The sequence below is a fragment of the Oryctolagus cuniculus genome, chromosome 4, assembly GCF_964237555.1.
Source record: "Oryctolagus cuniculus chromosome 4, mOryCun1.1, whole genome shotgun sequence".
Lineage (NCBI taxonomy): Eukaryota > Metazoa > Chordata > Mammalia > Lagomorpha > Leporidae > Oryctolagus > Oryctolagus cuniculus.
Genome location: NC_091435.1, coordinates 82,385,658 through 82,411,180, shown reverse-complemented (window position 1 = coordinate 82,411,180; position 25,523 = coordinate 82,385,658). Strand labels below are relative to the sequence as shown.

At 46.5% G+C, this 25,523-nt stretch overlaps 1 protein-coding gene across 7 annotated transcripts in view; it reads right to left on the bottom strand.

Annotated features, from left to right (window-relative positions):
• The window catches only part of RUBCN (rubicon autophagy regulator), an 86,765-nt gene that overhangs the window by 6,537 nt on the left and 54,705 nt on the right, over window positions 1–25,523 (bottom strand). For all 7 annotated transcript variants that reach the window (XM_008266734.3, XM_070072240.1, XM_070072241.1 and 4 more), the window contains 9 exons: window positions 24,011–24,106; window positions 22,972–23,087; window positions 22,068–22,275; window positions 19,054–19,155; window positions 6,913–6,973; window positions 6,066–6,198; window positions 5,276–5,421; window positions 4,344–4,408; window positions 301–539 (listed from right to left, as the gene is read on the bottom strand). In XM_008266734.3, the coding sequence (XP_008264956.1) occupies window positions 301–539; window positions 4,344–4,408; window positions 5,276–5,421; window positions 6,066–6,198; window positions 6,913–6,973; window positions 19,054–19,155; window positions 22,068–22,275; window positions 22,972–23,087; window positions 24,011–24,106 (1,166 nt within the window). The remainder of the gene's footprint in view (window positions 1–300; window positions 540–4,343; window positions 4,409–5,275; window positions 5,422–6,065; window positions 6,199–6,912; window positions 6,974–19,053; window positions 19,156–22,067; window positions 22,276–22,971; window positions 23,088–24,010; window positions 24,107–25,523) is intronic.

The window sequence follows — 25,523 nt, the reverse complement described above, 5'->3', positions numbered from 1 at the left end:
CTTCAGACTGGTCCAGCTCCAGCCACTGCGGCCACTTGGGGAGTGAACCAGTGGATGGAAGATCTTTCTCTCTGTCTCTCCCTTTCTCTGTAGTCTCTTCCTCTCTCTGTAGCTCTCTCAAGTAAATAAATAAAATCTTAAATTTTTTTTTAAAAACAAGGTACTAGAGTTTGGATGATGAGATGGTTATAACTCTGACACTGTGACAATGGCAATCTTGGATAATTCCATATGAACACACAGGGGATGAGGGGAGAAGAGCAAGAATCTACCACTACGCGGCCTTCTCAAGGTTCTTACCCGGACTTGGTTAAGCAGCTTGACCTTCCTATAGAGGGCGCTGTTGATGTCCTGCACGTTGAAGAGTGGATCGTTCCAGATCTTAATGAGCAGGTCCTTGGAGAAATTGCTGACATAGTACTTGCTGAAGTCCCACTTGCGCAGAATCCGGCTGGGGATGACCATCTGGGCATTCTCGTGGCAGCACTGACAGAAGTACTTGCCCAAGTACTCACAGTACCGCAGTCGCTTGATATAATCTGGGAAATAAAACCAGAAAGCCAAAAGGCCAGATGTGACTTTTCCATCTACAGGGCTGATGAGGCAGCTTGAAAGGGCAGAAATGGGAGCCAGTGTTGTGGCGTAGCTGCTTAAGACACTGCCTGCAGTGCCAGCATCCCATATGGATGCCGGTTGGTTCAAGTCCTGGCTGCTCCACTTCTGATCCAGCTCCTTGGTAATGCTCCTGGGAAAGCAGTAGAAGATGGCCCAAGAGCTTGGGCTCCTGGCTCCTGACTTCAGCCTGGTCCAGCCCTGGCTACTGCAGCCATGTGGGGCATAAACCAGCAGATGGAAGACCTCTCTCTCTCTCCCCCTTTCTCTCTATGTAATCCAAATCAATAAAAAATAAATCTTAAAAACAGGGGAAAGGGCGGGTGCTGTGGCGTAGCAGGTAAAGCTGGTACCTGTAGTACCAGCATCCCATATGGGCCAGTTTGAGTCCCAGCTGCTCCACTTCCAATCCAGCTCTCTGCTATGGCCTGGGAAAGCAGCAGAAGATGGCCCAAGTGCTTGCGTTCCTGTACCCGTGTGGGAGACCAAGAAGAGGCTTCTAGCTCCTGGCTTCAGATTGGCTCAGCTCCAGCTGTTGCAGCCATTGGAGGAGTGAGCCAGCAGATGGAAGAACTCTCTCTGTCTATAACTCTGTCATTTTGGATAAATGGATAGATCTTTAAAAAAAAAAAAAAGGGGGCAGGAATGAGAGTGGTCAGTGGCCTCTTGTTTTGCCACCTCTGAGTTCCCTAAAGCTGGAAGACACCCACATAGTGGAGCCTACAGTTCTTACATTCCATCCCGGGGCCACTGAGGAACCACAATCTGCCAGAGTTGGTAAGACTCACCTCCAAGAACCTGAGACTATCCGATTTTCTCCAGTACACAGTCCTGTAGTGTGCTCTCAGAAATAATATCCCTGATTGCCAGTGTTCTTTCCTAGTCTAACCCTTTCCCCGCCAGGCCCCTTCTTTCTCCTTCCTCCATTCTGCCCTGTCACCTCCTCGTACCACCTGCTTTCCTAGGTGTGGGGAGCAATCCGGACTAGACTAAGTTACTCGAATTAGGACTTATTCTATGCATCTGCTCTCCCACAATATGGCGCTGGGAGAGAAGTAAACAGCTTCCGCACAGCTGCCTCCAGTTCAACCAATTAACTGTAGGACTTGCTCCTGATTGGAGAGCAGCGTACTCAGCCGAGTTGGGATTGGCGGAGGAGGACTATAAAGGAGGAGAGAGACGGCATGCACCAGGAACATCTATGGGGAACATCTAAGGGAACCCGTGCAGCCCCCGAAAGAGCCGGCCGGCGGTGTGCCGCTCCCCTGCGGAAGTGGGGAATGCGGCCAGGGGGAACTGCCCTTCCACGGAGGTGGAAGGGATAGTAGCCAACCCGGGAAGAACCAGCAGCAAACCCGGGGAGGGCCGAGCAGACAGAAGAACAGCGCAGGGTCCTGTGTCGTTCCTCCACGAAGAGGGGGAACGACATAATGGTGCCGTGACTCGGATATGAAGCCTAGGCAGGGCTTAGTGTCGTTCCTCCACGAAGAGGGGGAGCGACATAATGGTGCCGTGACTCGGATATGAAGCCTAGGCAGCGTTTAGTGTCGTTCCTCCACGAAGAGGGGGAGCGACATAATGGTGCCGTGACTCGGATAGGAAACCTGACTCGGATAGAAAACCTAGGACGGATAGGAAACTTAGGACGGATATGAAACTTAGGAGGGAAGAAACGGGAAGAACTGGGAAAATACCGGAGAGAGAGACTAGCAAACAGCCTAGGGAAAAGCCGGACGAAAAGGGTGCCGGAAGAAGCTATTGAAAGCCTAGGCATAGACTCGGATACGGACTACGGGGGGAAGCTGGGAGAAATCTCTAAGGTCGAAAGCGAAAGTGAAAGCTAGAACAAACAGATTCGGACGCGGACTGTGGGGAGAGGCCAGAAGAAATGAGGGAGGAATATCGTTGGAGGAAAGCTTGGGGAAACATACCGGGTAGAGAAAAGTGTTAGGGAAATTGAAGCCGCGGGGGGCAGGCCAAGGCGGAAACGAAAGCCACTTTGGGATTCTCAAGTTAGCCCGGGAATAGGGGGCGAAAAGTTGAAACTAGAAGCTGAGACGCAAGCCAGATTGGGATCCGTCTGATTAGCCCGGGGAGCAAAGGACGGGAAGCCAAATCGTGAGGCGGAGACGTACGCTGGGTTGAATTCGCCAGACTAGCCCGGGGAACTTAGATTGAATCCTAGTGGTGGAGACGCAAGCTACGCTGTGTTACTCGCGGAAGCCGCCGCGTGCAGAGAGAGCACGGGGCGTGAGTAGATAGGGAACGGGGCTGGCGTAGGCCGTGGTTCAGACGCGAAAGGGTTAAGCGTGGAGACCGCGGACCGCGCAAAGCCGGGAAGCCGCGCAGATGAGGCGCGGGCTGAAGCGGCTCAGAGCCGGCGAGGCGCGGAGAAGCAGCCTCGGGGCGGAGCCCGCTGGCGGGGCGAGGCGCCGGGAAGCTGCGCGGAGCCGTGAAGCTGCCGGCAGGGCGAGGCGCCGGGAAGCCGCGGGGATAAGAGAAAACAGAAGTTTAGAAATGGAATGAGAGCGGGAAGCTGCGGGGATAAGAGAAACAGAAGTTTGGAAGTGAAGTAAAAGAGAAATGGGAATGCTGGAAGATAGAAGTGAAATGGGAGAGGTAGGAATGCCCGGAGATAGAGAAATAGAGAAAAATAAGGCCTCCCCTCAACATGCCAATTAGAAGGCTTGGATTCGGTCTGCCTAATCAAGTGAGGCGATGAGCACATGCGGGCAGCTAGCAGCTTATGCGCCGCAGGTCACCGAAGACAGGCACGAATTAACATCAGTAAGGCTTCCCCACAATACAACAATATTAAGCTTGGATTCGGTCTGCCTGATTTAAGGCGGTAAGCGCCAGCAAAGCTCGACCAGAGTATGAGCTGCAGGTCACCGAAGATAGGCACGAACCAACACTAATAAGTCTCCCCCACAATAAGGCAATGAGAAGGCTTGGATTCGGTTTGCCTGATAGGTTTTGTAAGCCCCTGCGGGCAGAGCAGAGCATGCGCTGCAGGGCACCGAACACAGGCATGCATCAGCGCCTAAAAACCTCCTCACAATGGCGAAGAGAGGACCCGGATTCGGTTTTCCTGATTGATAGGACTTGTAAGAGCCTGTGGCAACTCTAGCAAGTAGAGCAGAGTGTGTTCCGCGGGACACCGAAGACAGGCGCGTATCAACGCTAAAAAATAAAAAGAAAGGGGGATCTGTGGGGAGCAATCCGGACTAGACTAAGTTACTCGAATTAGGACTTATTCTATGCATCTGCTCTCCCACAATATGGCGCTGGGAGAGAAGTAAACAGCTTCCGCACAGCTGCCTCCAGTTCAACCAATTAACTGTAGGACTTGCTCCTGATTGGAGAGCAGCGTACTCAGCCGAGTTGGGATTGGCGGAGGAGGACTATAAAGGAGGAGAGAGACGGCATGCACCAGGAACATCTATGGGGAACATCTAAGGGAACCCGTGCAGCCCCCGAAAGAGCCGGCCGGCGGTGTGCCGCTCCCCTGCGGAAGTGGGGAATGCGGCCAGGGGGAACTGCCCTTCCACGGAGGTGGAAGGGATAGTAGCCAACCCGGGAAGAACCAGCAGCAAACCCGGGGAGGGCCGAGCAGACAGAAGAACAGCGCAGGGTCCTGTGTCGTTCCTCCACGAAGAGGGGGAACGACACCTAGGTGTGGGACGGGTAAAGCCCTTGGAGGCAGTACAGTGGTAGGAGAGGATACTCACCAGGCTCGGTCCGGATGCCACATCCTGCACAGCGGTAATTCTGCTTGGCCACAGCAATTTTCCTCCTAAGCAAAGGGGAAGGAGAGCAGATTGGCAGGTAGCAGCTGCATGAGGCCTCTGGGGTGTAAAGGATAAGAATACTCAGAGAATGGGGTGTGGGGTGGAGTTCACTGTTGGACAAAATGAACCTATTGAAAGAACTAATTCAAAGTGAGGATGATAATGTCAGGGCTTAGGTGTAAGCAGTGACTCTTCCAGTGGTCCTGAACAAATGTACAGGTTGAGAAATAGTAAAGGGGAGAGAATAACAGGCGATAAAAGCATCCATGTGTCTAATAAAGAGAAGAAAAACCTGTAACCTCACAAAACTATTGGGAGGCAGGTAGTAGATTGGGAATACCAGTGACAAAAAGTACTCATTTCCAGCTAGCTCTGGGAAAGCATGGAAGGACTAACAGCTAAAAACTTAAGGACAGGGGCTGGCACAGTGACATAGTAGGTAAAGCCATCACCTACAGTGCCGGCATCTCACATGGGCACCGGTTCCAGACTCGGTTGCTCCACTTCCAATCCAGCTCTCTGCTATGGCCTGGGAAAGCAACAGAAAATGGCCCAAGTCCTAGGGACCCCGCACCCACGTGGGAGATCCGGAAGAAGTTCCTGGCTCCTGGCTTTGGATTGGCCCAGCTTCAGTCATTGTGGCCATTTGGGAGTCAACCAGCGGATGAAAGACTTCTCTCTCTCTCTGCCTCTGCCTCTCTGTGACTCTGCCTTTCAAATAAATAAATCAATCTTAAAAAAAAAAAAAAAAAAAAAAAAAACTTAAGGACAAAATGGATAATCCTTGCCCTCTGCCCTTAAATGAACAGAACTGTGGGAGTACAGTTGGAGGCAGTTGCAAGAGGATGAGAAGACTGCCCTTGGATACTCACGTTGGGGCTGGATGAACATTAAAAATGATCTGAGGCCGGGGTGGGGCCCACTCCAGGTTGCCACGAACACGAATCCGCAGCTTGTAGATGTCAGCATGCTGCCCGTCATCTGGGGAGATGGGCAGTGAGTCCGGGATGGGCAGGAGCTGCAGGAGAAAAACACAGGATGAGCTAACATGAACAGTCTGCACAACACTGATGTGTGACCTTTTGGGCCAGGACAGAAGCATAGTAAGTGAAAGACATTTCAGGAATACCACAGAGTAAGGGCTTCTGGAAATCTAGTCCCTTAAAGCAAAACAGAACTCACAGGGCACTAGAAGCGAGGGCCTCGTGTTCTAAGAAGCAAACAGAAATGGCATCCCAGGGTGGTGGCATCCATTGCTAATGCTGCCCCTGCACTCATGCCAGGCACTCTGGTATGCCACAGTGCTTTCATGCCTTTAAGACTCATGTGCAGGGCAAAGGAGAGTCTGACAACTCGCTTTTTCAGAGTGCCTCAAAGGGGCACTCCCCCTAAATCTAAATAAAGGGGGTCACAAACAGGAGGGCATCTAGTGAGCAGTCATGTGGAATAAGGACAGTGAAGGAGCCACTGTCTTTTGTCATTGCTAAAGGAAACCTAGGCATTCATTCATTCATTCAACATTTTTGCTAACAAATGGCTTCTATGAGCCAGGAAGGAAACACATAGGCTCATTCCAGACTGGGGACACATGGTACAGGACAGTAAGATCAGAAAGGCTCACCACCTGCCTCCCAGGTAGGGAAGAAGAGCTGAAGAGTGTACCTTCTGGGGGGCGTCATGCTCTGGAACCAGCCACTCCAGCTCTGAGGCAGCTGGGAGTTGCATGCCCTCAAACTGCTTCAGGAGCCCCATGGCCACTGCCTCGGCAGATGTAGAGTGCAGGAAACAGTGGGAGCTGCAAAGGAAAGAAAAGGCAGGAAGATGGGTGCCTTCCATCGGGGTCCAGCACCATGTGCAGTAATTCCTGGGCTGACCAAACACTCCAAGTGCCTCCGGTGTGCTCAGCTGTTTTTCTGATTTTCTTAGATTTGTGCGTACAGTGGAAAACACACTGGTCTTACACAAATCAAGACTTAAGTTCAAGTCCCACTTACTAGCATTATGTGGCATTGTTGGTTAAGGACTGCCACTTTCTTGTTTAAACTCCAGTTTCTTTAACTGCAAAATGGAGATTATGATGCCTTCTTGTTTACAAAATAAACTGGGTAAAACTGCTTTGTGGATGATAAAGGGCTATTGTTCCTCCCCAATGAACTACTGTTTCCCCCAGCTGGGTATGTAATATGTCCAGTTTGGTTTCATAATCCAAAGTCATGATCAGTGCTCTCTTCTTTGAGACCTGACCCTTTGGGAACCACTGGTTATGATCAGAGAAGGAAAGATTCAACTGCAAGCTTTGCCTTCACAAGGACTCATCCTGGCTGACCAAAATTATGCCCTCTCCCCATGGGCCTGCCATTATCAGGCAGGCCTATCACTTCAACCTTGCCTCCTCATGAATTTGGATGGCTTTACCCATGGCCTATCCCATTTACATGCCAAGAACTGGGTTTGCTTCTCCACATGTTCCATGATTTCATTAAAAAATAATAATAAATAAAGTACTCACAAGGACTGAGAGGAAGTGAAGGATTTGCTGTTTGAGGCTGTGTTCCTTCTGATGACAGCATCTACATGGAAACCAAAGCGATGGAGGACAGAAAATGAAAGGGAGGAAGCATGAGCTAACGGAAACCATTACAAGGTATTGCCAGCTAACCCTTGGGGTAACAACTGAGTGTGGCACCCTATGACACAGAGCAGGTAAGCTCTAAGCATAATCTATAATTTGTCCTAAGCAGGTTGGGTTAATGACATCATGCATAGCACTGAGAAGGTCAAAGTGGTTACATATCCAGATGGAAACCAAACTCAGGTTTGGTGTAAGAGTAGTGCCTGACAAAAAGGAAACATCCCAAGGGCACAGGGACATACCCCTGGAAAAAGAAACACAAAATAAATTATCGAAATCTTTACCTCGCTCCCTAAATCTAAAACTTTCTTAAATGGTAAGTTCCTAGAGGCAAAAACTCCCTGGCTTTCTCTTCGTAGGTAAGAATTAGTACCTAACAGAATTTGAGTCATAAAGGTTAGTCACTAAATGAATGTGGAATTGAACTTTGCTTCTAACATTTCACCACTGTTGCTATTACCCATGAATGTTGTAAGCTTTATACACCCTTAAAAAAGCTTCATGGAGGCCAGTGCCGCGGCTTAATAGACTAATCCTCCACCTAGCAGTGCCAGCACACGGGTTCTAGTCCTGGTCGGGGCGCCGGATTCTGTCCCGGTTGCCCCTCTTCCAGGCCAGCTCTCTGCTGTGGCCAGGGAGTGCAGTGGAGGATGGCCCAAGTCCTTGGGCCCTGCACCCACATGGGAGACCAGGATAAGTAAGCACCTGGCTCCTGCCTTTGGATCAGTGCTGTGCGCCGGCTGCAGCGTGCCAGCCACGGTGGCCATTGGAGGGTGAACCAACAGCAAAGGAAGACCTTTCTCTCTGTCTCTCTCTCTCACTGTCCACTCTGCCTGTTAAAAAAAAAAAAAAAAAAAAGCCTCATGGAAAGATCTTCTTGTCTAGTGGCAGAAGGAAAAAGAGAACTTCTCTGGAGATGTCTGGTAACCAACAAACACTCACAGACACAGTCAATGCCATCTTTACCACAGAGTCCTCAGGCATACTTACAGGAAACCGGTTGTCCCAAAGCCAATTTTTGATAAAAGGGTTTTGAAGAGGGTTTCTAATAATGATCTGCCTGAACCTCCAGAGACTCCATCTAGCCAAATCCTTTTGATGGGGGAAGAATGTGCAATACAGAAGTCATGTTCAAGAAAGGCAGCCTGAGCCTATCCAAGCCATGAAAACAACACTGTTCTGATACATTCCAGCGATGTCCCATGAAAAGACCCTTATTCTCTAATTAGGCCTGCATAACGATCCATCCACTGTGTCTGAAGCCCTTAAAAGAGCACTAAGCGTATCTGAATGACATTGTTCTGCAGTTGGCCATGAGTAGCTCAACTGTTACTCACATGTTTCCACTGTATCCAGATTTCTTTGTATGTACAATTAGATTACACATTCTCATTGTGAGGAAATGAGATTGTGACTAACTCTTTTGGCCCTAAAACCCTTGTATTTACCACAGGACTCTGTATACAAGGATATACTCAACTAATATGGCTGACAAACTAATGTCTTCAAAGCTGTATATCAGGATGTTTCAAAAAGGTCATGGAAAAGTGAAACTAAAAGGTAAACTTATTTTGGTGCAAAAAACTTTTGAAATCCATGCGTTCTCTTTTTTTTCTTTTTTTTTTTTGACAGGCAGAGTGGACAGTGAGAGAGAGAGACAGAGAGAAAGGTTTTCCTTTGCCGTTGGTTCACCCTCCAATGGCTGCCGCGGCCGGCGCACTGTGGCCGGTGCAACACACTGATCCAAAGCCAGGAGCCAGGTACTTATCCTGGTCTCCCATGGGGTGCAGGGCCCAAGCACTTGGGCCATCCTCCACTGCACTCCCTGGCCACAGCAGAGAGCTGGCCTGGAAGAGGGGCAACCAGGACAGAATCCAGCGCCCCGACCGGGACTAGAACCCCGTGTGCCGGCGCCGCAAGGCGGAGGATTAGCCTAGTGAGCCGTGGCGCCGGCCTATCCATGCGTTTTCTCATAACACACATTTTTCATGAACTTTCAAGACCCCTCATACATGAGTATGATATCAGAATTGAAGTCCATCAATCAGTTTTCATATGCTAAGTGTAGAAAAATAAGATATTAACAATTTTTTTCCTGGTAGTTAACAAAGCCTATCTTGTTTAACAACAAAGATGTTCATGTGTATATTGTCCAAATTTTGCCACCAAACTCTAGATCCCAATGCACTGCTAATTATCTGTTTACATTTTAACTAATGATGGTAGAGAAAAGAAACAAATTATAGGCAATAGTACAGGAGACCTTCATAGATTCTTTGGTTTGCAACATTTATTTGGGTACCACACTGTCTTGGATTGAATATTAGTCTTGCTTTCTCCTAGGAAGCCTCAGAGTGCTTTGTATTTAACAGACTCTCAGAAAGTATTTCCTAAATGAATAACTGACTAAAAGCAAATTTCATCCTGTTTGAAAATAACAGAGATGGAAAATGAGAGAAACTCTCCAACAGACAACCCTGAATAAAGAGCTAGCCGGGGCCAGCACTGTGTCGTAGCGGGTAAAACCACCGTCTGCAGCACAGACATCCCATATCCAGCTCTCTGCTATGGCCTGGGAAAGCAGTGGAAGATGGCTCAAGTCTTTGGGCCCTTGCACCCACATGGGAGACCCAGAAGAAGCTCCTGAGTCCTGGCTTCAGATCAGCCCAGCTCTGGCGTTGGGGTCATTTGGGAAGTACGCCAGAGATGGAAGATCTCTCTCTCTGGCTCTCCATAACTCTGCCTTTCAAAAAAAAAAAAAAAAAAAAAAAGAGCTAGCCACTTTTGTTACTTTAGGACTAGGCCATTAGAGAAAATGTTACAGCACTGTTGTTGTGGTACAGTGGGTTAAACCACTACTTGCAGGATACCCATACTGGGTATCAGAGTACTGGTCTGAGTCCTAGCTATTCTGCTTCCCATGTAGCTTCTTGCTGATGTGCCAGGCAAGGCAGTAGATGATGACTCAAGTGCTTGGACCCCTTAACCATATGGGAAACTTGGACAGAGTTCTGGATTTCTGGCTGTGGCCTGGCCCAGCGCTGGCTGTTGTGGGTGTTTATGAAGTGAACCAGTGTATGGAAGATCTCTCTTCCTCTGCCAATCAAACAAATAAATATCTTTTTAAAAATGTATTGTCTTGCCGGTGCCACGGCTCAATAGGCTAATCCTCCGCCTTGCGGTGCCGGCACACCGGGGTCTAGTCCCGGTCGGGGCGCCGGATTCTGTCCCGGTTGTCCCTCTTCCAGGCCAGCTCTCTGCTATGGCCCAGATGTGCAGTGGAGGATGGCCCAAGTGCTTGGGCCCTGCACCCCATTGGGAGACCAGGAGAAGCACCTGGCTCCTGCCTTCGGATCAGCACGGTGCACCGGCCGCAGCGCGCCGGCCGCGGCGGCCATTGGAGGGTGAACCAACAGCAAAGGAAGACCTTTCTCTCTGTCTCTCTCTCTCACTGTCCACTCTGCCTGTCAAAAAAAAAAAAAATGCATTGTCTTAAAAAAAAGATTATTTATTTATTTGAAACACTAAGTTCAAGAAAGAGGAGGAGAGGCAGAGAGAGAGAAATCTTCCATCTGCTGGTTCACTCCCCAAAATGGCTGCAATGGCCAGGATTGGGCCAGGTTGAAGCCAGGATCCAGGAATTTCTTCCTGGTCTCTCATATGAGTGTAGGGGCCCAAGGACTTGGGCCATCTTCTGCTGCTTTCCCAGGTGCATTAGCAGGGAACTGGATTGGAAGTGGATTGGCCAGGATACAAACTGGCACCCATATGGTATGCCTGCCCTGCAGATGGCTGCTTAACCTGCAGAGCCACAGCTCTGGCTCCCATTGTTTCTCTTTAAAAAAAAAATAAGTAGAGAAAACATTACACACCAGAGAGAAGAGGTGGTTGGAAATTCATGGTTGCTAAAGAAACCAATATTAAGCAGTACTTCATCCACACAGAGAGGAAGTCTTTTTTTGTGTGTTTCCTTCCTTTGAGAGAAAAATCATTCTCTTCTCTTGGAAAAATATAATCAAGTCATACTTCATCCTATTCCTTTCTCTGTTGTTACCACAGAGAGGTACAAAGAGGTCATGGATGCATGGCAAGAACTTCTTAGCTACAGACAGCTTTGGAGGTGAAGATGTTGCCCCAGGGGTGGGGGAGAGGCAGACCTATTAACAAAGGGGACTTGATACCTGACACTGACAGGGATCAAGTAGCAGGTTTTATGGATGCCAGCTGGTGGTGCTGTGTGTCCTGCTGACTCTGCGAGCAGTTGAGGCAGATAGCTAATTCCGATGTAGTTAGAATACTAGTTGAGGATCTGGATAAAAGTGGATCAAGGCCTCAGATATATAATTAGGGGTAAAGAGAGAGGAAGAAGCTATTCAACTGGATGGATTAAATGCACCCCACACTGAGAACACTTTAGAAAGAAGTCTGAGGAACTTACCTTCCAAGTGGAATATAAAATTTAACATAATTATGAAGCCATTGACTTTTTTGTAGAAAAACAGATATATTTCTTTATAAGAGAATTTATTTCAAATGCTTCTGATGCTTTAGATAGGAAAAGGTTATTATCTCTAAATGAAAATAGTTAAAAATTTTAAAAACAAATTAATAAAAACAAAAGCAATGATACAAGGAGAAGAACTGGCTGCATGGCCAAACATAGGTATTGGAATTATTAGGGAAGAACTGGTTAACACCTTAGTACCTTAGTAAAATCTGCCAATTTTTAAACTCAGTAAATGAGAAGACTCTGGCCAGTTTGATGTTGCTTTTCACACCGTTTTTCTTCTTGAGGATAAGGAGTTGATATACAACACACCTAAGAATCCAAGGCCAATGTATATTCTGTTAACTTCTGACTAATAAAAAACACTTTAAAAGGAGGACCACAATCATTTTTAAAAAGAGGGGACGCTCAACTAAAAAGGTAAGGGGGAAATCAACTGATTACCTTGAATTGGATATAATTTTGAAACTTTTCAGAAAATACAGTTCCTGAACTTTCCTCTCTCTATATATGCTAGCTATCAATTTATTGCCTTTTGGCTTCAAACGGGTTTTTTTTTGTTTTGTTTTTTGTTTTTTTTTTTTTTTTTTTTTTTTTTTTTTGGCTTGCTGTGCCTTAACAGAGCTAGGTTCATTTTTTTTTTTTTTTCCCCAGAGCTAGGTTCATAAGCTTGGTCAGTAGAGGGCGCTGGAGAGATACTGGAGGAGAAAAGGGTTTCTCCTGGTTCTGGTATGATTCTCCAGCCTGAAATGCACTTGACTTTGCTCCTAGAACCGTTCCTTGGGTGGTTTTGCAGCAAGGTACCACTGGTAGTACCTCTCATAAACTGTTTCCCTTGGCACCCCTTGGCAAAGCTTTCTGGGATTTTCACAGAACTGCCACGGGCCTAGCACCTTCCCATGAACTGCTTTCCCCAATACCCCTGAGTGCTGAGGGATGGCACCTCCCGGGGGGGAGGGGGTAGCCTTCCCTGGCACCCTAGAGAATGGTTTCACATCAAGGGCTGTTGGCATGGCATCTCCCTGTGTGCAGTGTCCCTTGGCACTACCTCAGGGCAGCTCTGCAGCTCCAGAGAACTCCTCCATCCAGTGCACCAGGAGGTCTGGATCTCAGCCTTCACCTTTGTTCCTGCCCCAGATGCTCTACACTAGCTCGAGTGATTGTGACTGCTGCCTGCATCTGCTCTTCCTGCGTTCCCCAGAGTTCTCTTTACTCCTTATGAGCCAGTATCTCAATCGTTCCAATCCCTCGTGATAGTTAGCAATAGCTGCTTGTATTAAACTTTCCTATTCAAGTTACTGGGTGGTTTCTGTCTCTGGTTGGGACCCTGACTAGAGGCACACATGCAGAAGACAAAACTCTTGAAGAATCTACAAAGAAGGTAAAAACTGAGGAAGCTGTAACAGAAGAGAATAAAGAGGATGAACAGAACAACATAGCCCTAAAATCAAAGATGTTGAGAAGAATCTCTGGAATTCAGAGCTTATAGGTGATAACAAACCAATCTGGCAGACACCATCAGCAGAAATGGATAAAGGGAAAGAAGCCAGAAACAAAAGATTACATATCACATATTGTATGATTCCATTTATATGACATATCCAAAAAAGGCTAGTTTATATATAGAGAACGCAGCTTAGTGGCTGACTAAAGCTAGGGTGGGAAGAACTAATTATAAGTGGGCACAAGGGATCTTATTAGAGTGATGAAAATGCTCTAAAACTAGATTACAGTGATGGTTCACAACTAGGGAAATTTACTAAAAATCACTAAATAGTATACTTGTAGGGAGTGAATTTTGGCATATAAATATTATGTAGTAAAACTTTTTTAATAGATATTGATTAATACAAATTTTATATGAATAAGCTTTATATGAGGTTAAGGTTTATATTAACTTTTCTGGCTAGGAGAAAATAACTTTTGGCCGGTGCCACGGCTCACTAGGCTAATCCTCCACTTGTGGCGCCGGCACCCCGGGTTCTAGTCCCGGTCGGGGCGCCGGATTCTGTCCTGGTTGCTCCTTTTCCAGTCCAGCTCTCTGCTGTGGCCTGGGAAGGCAGTGGAGGATGGCCCAAGTGTTTGGGCCCTGCACCAGCATGGGAGACCAGGGGGAAGCACCTGGCTTCTTGCTTCAGATCGGTGCAGCGCGCCAGCCATAGCAGCCATTTGGGGGGTGAACCAATAGAAGGAAGATCTTTCTCTCTGTCTCTCTCTCTCACTGTCTAACTGCCTGTCAGAAAAAAAAAAAAAAAAAGAAAGAAAGAAAGAAAGAAAGAAAGAAAGAAAGAAAGAAAGAAAGAAAGAAAGAAAGAAAGAAAGAAAGAAAAAGAAAAGAAAAGAACTTTCAAAAGTGTTGTCCATGTAGTTTACCTGATGAGTCAGAATCTAAGAGTGATGACATTAGCAGAGATACAGTAAGCAGAGTATTTATCACGGACGAAGTCCACAACATGATGCTGAAGTATGTTAATGGCTGTTACGGATTCTGATGACCTTCTTCTGACAGTATTCCAAGAGACTGTATGATAACATGAATTACTTAAGGTGATGAAAAAGAAATGTGTCTGTAAACATCTGGACACAATAAAGAACACTGCTAATATATATAAATGTATAGTGGTACTTTTTAGAAAAAATTTGGTATTAGTAACAAATATGAATAAGGACCAAAAAAAAAAAAAGAGATGTAGAACAGAAAGTAAAACAGAAGTCTACAGTAGAGAAAAATGAATTGTAAATTATACCTTCCTAATTGGAAGTCTATGTGTAGAAAAAATATAAAACGTAAGTATTACAGATAGACCAGGACTTAGCTACCCCAAACTCATGCAGATGTTTAACTCTGAAGTCTCATGTTAATGAATGCTGGACTAAGGGTAGAGACGTGGTCTACTTATAGCATCTGAGAGGTGAATCTTGTGGGAGGTCTTTAGGTCACTGGGAGCTTATGCTCAGAAGGTAGTACTCACTAGAGGATTGGTTATTAGTTTGGCCTAGCTTCTTTCTGTGCTTCCTGGCTCACCACCTGATTGCACCAGCTATGCCACAGCCAGCCTCCTCCAGATGCTGGAATAATGGGGCTGCCAGATCTTGAACTGTGAACTTCCAAAGTGATGAAAAGTTGACTAATATGCCAAGTCACCTCTTTTGAGAAACACCTGTTCATGTTGTTTTCTCCCAATCCCCATTAAGTGTTGGGATTATGGGCCACAGACAAAGTAACTATTTTGTTGCAAAGTATTTAATATTCTTGGTATAAAACCTATTATGTGCGTCAAAAGTCTAAAACTCCAAAAATGAGGGAAGGAAATGCCAGGAAGACCAAATAAAGGTATGTCTTCTGGTTAAAGTAGGCTGAATATGCTCCGATGAGAAGTGGTTAACGATAAATGTACCAGCAAAGGACTGCGGTTGTAAATGCATCAGACACCAGTTAAAAAGTAACTTATGAGAATTACTTCCTAAGCAAGGGAAGACTAATGTTAGAAGAAATTACAGCAGTTCAAGAGCCAAGGAAAAGAGACAAAAATCACTTTTATTTCTTTAAATCTTGATCTAATACAACTATTTCAAATTCAAGTGGCTGACAGTACTAACAGTTACAGTTAACTGTTTAATAAAAAGTTCTCACTGCTTATTTAAGTATTTTAAAGCTATGTGAAGTGGAAAACTGATACTTTTTTCAGTTAACCCCACCTACAGAAAGTCTACTTGTTTGGATCACAAAACAATTGCTAAGGCCAAACACACAGCAGTAAATATTAACAGTATATGAAGTACCTGGAAGAGACAGCTTCAAAATTGTAAAGAGACACAACGTTTCACATGATTCTATCCTAATTTTGCCATCTGAACACGAACAGCAGGTTAGTCACAGGTCTGAACTAAAATTCTTCATCTGGTCATTCCTTTCTAAATGGTCCACTAACTCCATCAATCACAATGACCAGTTAATCAAAAATTATTGTGGGGCTGGTGTTGTGGCGTAGTGGATAAAGCCGCTGCCTGCAGTGCTGGCATCCCATATGGGCTCTGGCTTGAGTTCTGGCTGCTCCACTTCCCACCCAGCTCTCTGCTATGGCCTGGGAAAGCAGTGAAAGACTACCCAAATGCTTGGGACCCTGCACCCATGTGGGAGACCCGGAAGAAATTCCTGGCACCTAGCTTTGGATTGGCGCAGCTCTGGCCATTGCAGCAAACTGGGGAGTGAACCAGCAGATGGAAGACCTCTCTCTCTCTCTCTCTACCTCTCTTTCTCTCTCTCTATAACTTTCTTTTCTTTTCTTTTTTTTTAACAGGCAGAGTGGAGATGAGAGAGAGAGACAGAGAGAAAGGTCTTCCTTTTGCCGTTGGTTCACCCTCCAATGGCTGCCGCCGCACCGATCCAAAGCCAGGAGCCAGGTGCTTCTCCTGGTCTCCCATGCGGGTGCAGGGCCCAAGGACCTGGGCCATCCTCAACTGTACTCCCGGGCCATAGCAGAGAGCTGGCCTGGAAGAGGGGCAACCGAGATAGAATCCGGCGCCCCAACTAGGACTAGAACCCGGTGTGCCAGCGCCGCAAGGCGGAGGATTAGCCTATTGAGGCACAGCGCCGGCCTCTCTGTATAACTTTCAAATAAATAAATAAATCTTAAAAAAAAAAAAAAAAGAGCAGGGGCCATGAAAGTCCATGTCACACCCTATGCCACCCTTTAATAAAAACAACAACAACAACAACAACAATGAATTGTAGGTTACACAGCTGGTGTCAGAGAACTGGAGAACTGTTGGAAAACTACATACAAAGAAAATAATGGAGTTTTATGTGACTGCTTATTATTGTCACAAACAGAAACCAGACACATTAAGGGAAAAACAGAAGGAAGACTTTCTGGAGACCTGGCAAATACGTGTACACACTGAATTTCTGAATGGGGAAGAAACTGGCTCTGTATCTGGAGGTCTGTGCAGGAGAACGAGTTAACACTCAAGGAAAGACCTGCTCACCATCATGTCACAATGTGGTAATGAAGAATTATCGAACTCAGCTCTGTAAGGAAATAACTGTTGGATTCTCTCATGGGAAAGAGCTTATGTCCCTGAACTGCTGTGGGGTTTGTTTCACTGATAAGAACCTGAAGAATCTACAGTTTGCAGGAATGGGGCACTAACCTGATTTAACACAAATGCATTCCCAGATCGGAGCCCTCTGCTTCTTTCATTTTTTTAAGATTTTTTTTTTTTTAATTGAAAGACAGAGTTACAGAGAGAGGACACACACACACACACACACACACACATACAGAATCTTCCATCTGCTGGTTCACTCCCCAAATGGTCATAATAGCCAGGCTGAAGCTGGGAGCTGGGAGCTTCTTCTGGGTCTCCTGCATGGGTGCAGGGGCCCAAGCACTGGGGCCATCTGCTGCTGCTTCCCCAGGTGCATTAGCAGGGAGCTGGATCGAAAGTGGAGCAGCTGGATTTCAAACCAGCATCCATAGGGGAATGCTGGAGTCGCAGGCAGAGGCTTAACCTACTGCACCATGGCACTGGCCCCGGAGATGCTCCCCTGCTTTAGTATGACACTTCCAACATGAGTCTGTGATTCTGTGAAGCAAGTCAGCACTGGCAAGGCTGAAATGAAAGCTCTACTTTGTAAACTTGATTTTTTTTTCCCCGTTTTTGCTCTACCCTGACTGATTGTTTGTGTCCCTTTCTCTTAGGAGCTTCATAAACCTCCTCTGAATACTCAGAAACAATCTGAGTTTAGTCATGGAATACAAGTGAACAGTTATAATTTCCAAGAGGAATCAGAGTGAGAACCCAAGAGAAAAATGTAGTTGAGAATATAGCATCAAGGTGGTTTCAACAGCCAGCCTACCCCACCTGGAATATTTCTTTTCAGGTTTAGTTTTAAAGAGTTTAAGACTGGTGGGGTGGGCCGGCGCCGCAGTTCACTAGGCTAATCCTCCACCTAGCGGCGCCAGCACACCGGGTTCTAGTCCCGGTCGGGGCGCCGGATTCTTTTCCGGTTGCCCCTCTTCCAGGCCAGCTCTCTGCTGTGGCCAGGGAGTGCAGTGGAGGATGGCCTAAGTACTTGGGCCCTGCACCCCATGGAAGACCAGGAGAAGCACCTGGCTCCTGCCTTCGGATCAGCGCGGTGCGCCGGCCGTGGCGGCCATTGGAGGGTGAACCAACGGCAAAAGGAAGACCTTTCTCTCTGTCTCTCTCTCTCACTATCCACTCTGTCTGTCAAAAAATAAAAAAATAAATAAATAAAAAAAATAAAAATAAAAAAAAAAAGAGTGGTGGGGCATGGGGGCCGGCAAGTGGTGTAGCAGGTAAAGCCACTGCCTGTGATCCCATATTGGTGCTGGTTCTTGTCCTGGCTGTTCCATTTCCGATTAAGCTCCCTGCTAATGGCCTGGGAAAAGCAGCAGAAAATGGCCCAAGTGTTTGAGTCCCTGCCACCTATGTGGGAGACTGAGAAACTCCTGGCTCCTGGTTTCAGATTGGTTCAGCTCTGTCGTTGCAGCCATTTGGGGAGTGAACCAGTGGATGGAAGACCTTTCTCTTTGTTTTTCCCTCTCTCTGTCTATAACTCTACCTCTCAAAAAAAAAATAAATAAAATATTAAAAATAAATAAATAAATAGAGGGGCTGGCACTGTGGCATAGTGGGTAAGGCCGCCACCTGCAGTGCCAGCATCCTATAAGGGTGCCAGTTCGTGTCCCGGCTGCTCCAGTTCTCTGCTGTGGCCTGGAAAAGCAGTGGAAGATGACCCAAGTCCTTGGGCCCCTGTACCTGCGTGGGAGGCCCCAAAGAAATTCCTGGCTCCTGGCTTCAGATTGGCACAGCTCCAGCCTTTGTGGCCATCTGGGTAATGAACCAGCAGATGGAAGACCTCCCTCTCTCTCTCTCTCTCTCTGCCTCTCCGTGACTTTGCCTTTCAAATAAATAAATCTTTAAAAATAAATAAATAAATAAATAAATAGGAAGGAAGGAAGGAAGGAGAGGCAGTCCCTTATAGTTGTCAAAATATTCTAAAATGAACCATAATGAAGATCTTCTACATAAGGAAAGTTCCTTGGCCTGTGATTCTAAATTGGAAGAAACAGGTAATAAAAGCTCCTTTGTGGCCGGCGCCGCGGCTCAATAGGCTAATCCTCTACCTTGTGGCACCGGCACACCGGGTTCTAGTCCCAATCGGGGCGCTGGATTCTTTCCCGGTTGCCCCTCTTCCAGGCCAGCTCTCTGCTGTGGCCCGGGAAGGCAGTGAAGGATGGCTCAAGTGCTTGGGCCCTGCACCCCATGGGAGACCAGGAAAAGCACCTGGCTCCTGGCTCCTGCCATCGGATCAGTGCGGTGCGCAGGCCGCAGCACGCCAGCCGTGGCGGCCATTGGAGGGTGAACCAACAGCAAAAGGAAGACCTTTCTCTCTGTCTCTCTCTCTCTCTCTCTCACTATCCACTCTGCCTGTCAAAAAAAAAAAAAAAAAAGTTCCTTTGTAACAAAGTGTCATCTCTCACCTTGGATTTCAAAGTCATCAACTTCCTCAGCAGAGCCAGAGTCAGAGAACTGTGCCGAATCACGTGAACTGAACTGGGAGCTGCTGGAAGTGATCCGAAAGCCTGTTATGATAAAATAATAAGAATAATCAGAAAAAAATAATAAGCAGAATGGATAGCTATTTCCTTCTTCTTCCAATGTCACAATAAAATGGACCTGGTTATGGGATATGTACCCCATGGAATACTACACAGCGGTTTAAGAAAAAAAAAAGAAATCTGGTCATTTGCAATGGATGAAACTGGAAAACATCATACTTAGTGAAATAAGACAGTCCCAAAAGGACATATACCATATGTTCTCCCTGACCTGTGATACAACTAATAGAGCACCTAAAAGGTAATCTGTAGAAGTGAAATTAACACTTTGAGAAGCAATGACTTTAAACAGCTCTTGTCTTGACTGTTGAGCAACAGGTTTTTTTTTTTTTATACCATTTATTGAACTCTTTACTTAACATAGAGTTAATCATATGTATATAAAGCTAATTGAAAATAGATCTCATAGGGGCCGGCTCTGTGGACATAGCAGGTAAAGCCACTGCCTGCAGTGCCAGCATCCCATATAGGCACCAGTTTGAGTCCTGCTTGCTCCACTTCCAATCCAGCTCTCTACTATGGAATGGGAAGGTGGTGGAGGATGGCCCAAGTCCTTGGGCCCCTGCACCCACATGGGAGACCCAGAAGAAGCTCCTGGCTCCTGGCTTCAGATTGGCACAACTCCAGACATTGCAGCCAATTGGAGAGTGAACCAGTGAATGGAAGACCTCACTCTCTCTCCCTTTCCTTCTCTCTATGTAACTCTGACTTTCAAATAAATAAATAAATCTTAAAAAAAAAAAATAGACCTCATTAAAAAAAATAAGAATGGGAATAGGAGAGGGAGGAGGGAGAGGGGTAGGAGAATGGGTGGGAGAGCAGGTACAGTGAGAAGAATCACCATAGTCCTAAAGTTGTAATTATGAAATGCATGAAGTTTGCATTCCTTAAATAAAATGTTTCTAGGGGGGAAAAAAAGGGACCTGGTATGACTTCTACAGAGATGTAAATAGAACCTTGGCTGGGAGTTATGCTGTTGAAGTGGAAACTAGCTCTTCTTATTAGCAGGAATGCTAATGCCCACCCTGGGAGGCAGCAGGTGATGGCTCAAGTAGTTAGGTCTTTGCCACCCACATGTGTAATCTGGATTGTGTTCCTGGTTGCTGGTTCTGGACCCATCTAGCCCCAGTTGTTGTGGGCATTTAGGGAGTGTACCAGTGTATGGGAGCTCTCTCTCTCCCTAATGAATGAGTGAATGAATGAGTAAATAAAAATTTTAAAAGTTTATGGAAAAATAGAATTAAAAGATAAATTTAAGGCGGGCTTTTGACACAGTGGTTGAGATGCCACTTGGGGCTGCATCCCTTCCTGGAGGGCCTGGATTTGAGTCATAGCTCTGGTTCCAATTTCAATTCCTGCTAAGTCACACTAGGCAGCAGGTCACGGCTCTTGTAGCTGGGTCCATGCCACCCAGATAGGCAACCTAGACTTGAATTACTGGCTTTTGGCTTCAGCCTGATTCAGACCCAACTCTTGTGGGCATCTGGGGAGTGAACTAGTAGATAGGAGCCCTGTCTCCTTCTGTATCTTTCAAATAAATAAAATAGATAAGGTTTTAAAAATACAAATTTATTAGGGCCGGCGCCGCGGCTCACTAGGCTAATCCTCCGCCTAGCGGCGCCGGCACACCGGGTTCTAGTCCCGGTCGGGGCGCCGGATTCTGTCCCGGTTGCCCCTCTTCCAGGCCAGCCCTCTGCTGTGGCCAGGGAGTGCAGTGGAGGATGGCCCAGGTGCTTGGGCCCTGCACCCCATGGGAGACCAGGAAAAGCACCTGGCTGCTGGCTCCTGCCATCGGATCAGCGCGGTGCGCCGGCCGCAGCGCGCCGGCCGCGGCGGCCATTGGAGGGTGAACCAACGGCAAAGGAAGACCTTTCTCTCTGTCTCTCTCTCTCACTGTCCACTCTGCCTGTCAAAAAAAAAAAAAAAAAAAAAATACAAATTTATTAAATTTTTTTTAAAGAAAGAAACCTCTTTTGGAGACTGTGCATTTGGCCTAGCAGTTAAGATGCCTGTGTTCTACACTGGAATAGCTCAGTTTGATTCCTAGTTCTAGTTCTGGATTCCAGCTTCCTGCTAATGCAGACCCTAGGAGACAATAGTGATAGCTCAAGTGGTTGGGTCTCTGCCACCCATGTGGGAGACCCAGATTGAGTTCCTGGCTCCTGGCTTCAGGCCTAGCCCAGTTCTTGGCACCTGGGGAATGAACCAGGAGACGTGAGCTTTGTTGGTCTGTCTGTTTCTCTCAAACAGTAGGTTTAAGAGTAGGTTTCTGGCCGGCACCATGGCTCACTTGGCTAATTCTCCACCTGCGGCACCGGCACCGGGGTTCTAGTCCTGGTTGGGGCGCCGGGTACTAGTCCTGGTTGCTCCTCTTCCAGTCCAGCTCTCTGCTGTGGCCCGGGAGGGCAGTGGAGGATGGCCCAGGGTCCCTGCACTCGCATGGGAGACCGGGAGGAGGCACTTGGCTCCTGGTTTCAGATCGGCGCGCAGCGCCAGCCGTGGTGACCATTAGGGGAGTGAATCAATGGAAGGAAAACCTTTCTCTCTTTCTCTGTCTATAACTCTCTATAACTCTCTCTCTCTCTCACTGTCTAACTCTGTCTGTCAAAAAATAATAAATAAATAAATAAATAAAAAGAGTAGATTTTTTTTTGCCATGAAGTTACTTCTGATGTAGGAAATGGATGAACTCTAGGATGAGTACTTCTAATCTTTTTTTTTTTTAAAAAAAAAAGAACATAGAACACAGAAATGTCTGACAGCAGGGAATTCTTGGCTTGGGTGTAACATCCCATCCGAAAAGAAAGCCCACCAGGCATAGAGCCTTATCCTAAAAGCAAACAGGAGAGAACAGAGGTGTTCACAGGCTCACTCACTTCCATGCTCAGCCTCCTGGTACATGGGGAAGAGATTCTTGGTGCGGATCTGCTGGCGCCGAAGGCGGATCTTCTGCTTCAGTTCCTGGATCTCTCTATCACTGTCTTCCTCCTCGACTTCCTCTTCTAGGCACTGGCTCATCATGTTGCACTTCATCAGCTCAATGGCAGCAATCAGGGACTCTGAGATGCTGAAGTGGGCATTCTCCTGGGAGAGGGGGAGCACCAGAGTTGCTTGGCAGGGGGCTAGAAAGTGTTGAATGCCTCCCTGACTGTAATGTTCCAAAGGGGCACTTCCAAGACATGCACAGCTTTTACTGAAAACACCCATGGGAAATGTACACTTCTACAATAAGCCAAGTGGACAGCCAGAAAACCTGTTCTACATTTCCCTTTGCTCTCTTATCTGGCCATGCCTGTCTTCTCCTGTTCCACTTTCTACATAAAAATATATCAGAAGGCAGCCAAGATTTCAACCAGGCTCTTTCCCAAAGTCATGCACCTGTACATGAAGTATTAAGGTAAACAGGATATCTCAAAATAATACTTCTTCGTAAGCCATAAAATGCTATGCAGACATTTCTATTACATATCTGAGCCTTAAAACAAAATGTAGAAGTTGATTCTGGAAATAGTATTTAGCTAAGATTTCAGGGTTAAGGGGATAATAATCATGCAGCTAAAATTCAATGTTTCTCTGCCTGGGGCATCTTATAAGTTAACATCACTAATACTTTGAACTCCCTGAAGAGCTTTCTAGAAATAGAACTTGCTGAGCTTATCTCTACTATGCACTTGTCTATACCCACGTCATCCAAAACCTCAGTAGAACAAATGGTGCCACAAACCCTCAGGCCAGATCTCCCAACTTGAGAGCTCTTCACTTGCCCCTTAGATTCCTCACCTTTTCCAGGTCTGCACAGCTGCCAAAGTCCTGTTCAGAGAGGTAGCTGATGAGGGACTGTCCTTCTGACGGTCTACGGAACATGCCTTCTCCTGAACACAGGTACTGACCACCCTCTGTGGGAAAATGTAATGTTTACAACACACTTTGACTTGAAATGTAAATCTGTAACAGCCACGCTTCTTTGAGAAGTCTGAAGCTTTTCCCACTACAGGTGCTCCCAAGTCTTCCCTGGCATCAGAGAATTAGAGGTTAGAAAGATCTTTACCATCTAAAGCAGGGGTGGGGAACATCCAGTCCATGGGCTGTGTAGGCCCTCAGAATCATTTGGTCTGGCCCTGCTGAGGCAACCACAGTGGGACTCAAAATTTAATACATCTACAGCAGGCTAATTTTTAAATTTATAATTTTGTGTGGCCTGCAAATTATGTTATAAATTTCCAAATGGCCCTTGACAGAAGAAAGGTTCCACATCCCTGATCTAAAGGAATTTCTCAGACTCTTAGAATCCCAGAAGACTCAAGGTTGGAGAATGGTGGAAAATGGAGATGGCCCAGAGATGTTCCTTTTGCTATCTAAAGGCGACATACCATACCTCCCTGCTCCTCCCTCCCACAATAAAAAGAAAGAAAAAATAACTAAAACAAAAACTTAAAACCCTGTGCTGAGAGCCAGAAAAGGACACAAATAGCTTCCTCTTAGGCATGATCTCCAGGTTCAGTTTATCTTCTGGTACTCAATGCCCAAACACTCAAAGATCTCTTTTCAGGGTCCTTCTCACCCACTCAGAGAGCCATTCCATCTGGATCGGCAGACATACATGGTGATAACATCTACAGTATAAGAGAGGGTGGGACCCCTAACTCCGAGAAGAACAAAGGAAATGGCAGGTAAGTGTGATTCCTAGCGCAGGGGTTCCAGATAAGGGGGTGAGACTGCACAGTTAGAGCGGAGGTGAATCCCAAAGCTCAGAACAGGCACCAGGGGAGTGCAGAGAAAAGACAGAATCTCTGCCCTGGCCTTCCTAGTGTCCACTTACCATATTCCATATACAGGGAGCTGGGTGTGCTGACTTCACTGCTTTGGCCAGAGTAGGGCAAGGGACCTCTCAACTTCAACTTTTCATTGCAGGATTCTAGTATCAGTGACCACCAGGGAATAAAAACACACACACAGAGTGAGACACAGATATATTCCCAACCTTGGAGTTTCAACATTTAACCATCCCAATTCCCAAAGTCCTCCCAAACAGAGAGGTGGCACACCAACAGGGTACAGCCCAAGAAATATAGGAACACATGGAGGAAAGGAGATGGGAAGTCAGTGTATTTCAAGGGAAAAAGAGAAAACAAGACCTTGAATGTGGCAACACAAAGGTAAAAAAGAATCAAATCAAAATGCATTCATGACTTTAGTTCTTTTCCATCTTCTGACAAAGTATTACAGGAGTATCTGCCAATTTCTATCCTCTTGACACACCAATTTAGAGAAGTCTTCAGGTGAACGCAGACTATGTGGCCTAACAGATAAGGCGTCTGATTTCGAAAAGTCTTCAGGTGGCAAAAGAAAAACACACACATTGAAACTTTTTCTGATACTTTGACCTTTGGTTTTAAAACAATATCTGAAGGTTTACATTAACATTTTTATTTATGGGAGCCGGTGTTGTGACAAAGAAGGTTAAGATTCCACGTGCAGTGCCAGCATCCCATATGGGCACTGCTTTGAGTCCCGGCTGCCTCACTTCTGATCTAGCTCCCCACTAATCTAACGCACCTGGGAAAGCAGTGGAAGATGACTCAAGTCCTTGGGCCCCTGCACCCATGTACATGGAAGAAGGGCCTAGCTCCTTACTTTGACCTGGCCCAGCCCCAGCCATTATGGCCATTTGGGGAGTGAACCAGCAGATGGAAGAGCTCTCTCTCTCTCCTTCTCTCTACCTCTGCCTTTCAAATAAATAAATCTTTTTTTAAAAAAATTTATCAAAATAAAACCAATGTGCTTAAAAAAGCATCATCAAGGCAACGGTGGAGAAGCCAAGGATGATGGACTTGTAACCACAGAGCTTAGTCATAAGATACAGACCTGTCTTACTGGAAAAGAAAGGGAGAAATTCAAGAAAGGCTTGAAAAGCAGGAGGTGCCTGGGAATAAGAATAGTTAAAGTTGGGAGTGCAGAAACAGTAGCAGGCAGGGTTCACAGGAAATGGGAAACTGATACTCTTCAAAAGGGAATGCAAAATTTCTGGAGCCACAGAAGAGCGAGCAGGTGGAAAAGCAGGTGGGTGCCTGAGAAATGAGCAGATAACTTGGGAGAATGAATGACTGAGCTGTAGCCAACCCATTTCCCTGACAGACGGTACCAACTTGTTAGCTGCTCCTCTTGTGGGGGAAAAAAAAAAGGCCCGCATGGTAAGAGATCATTCTGTGTTCTCCTTGGGGATCAGAAACTTTTGGCACTGGCAGTGGGCTCTGCTCCTTGCTACTGAACTGAGGACAAATTGGCAGTCACTAAGACGCTCCACTAAGAAACCACGTCTGGGAGGGACATTT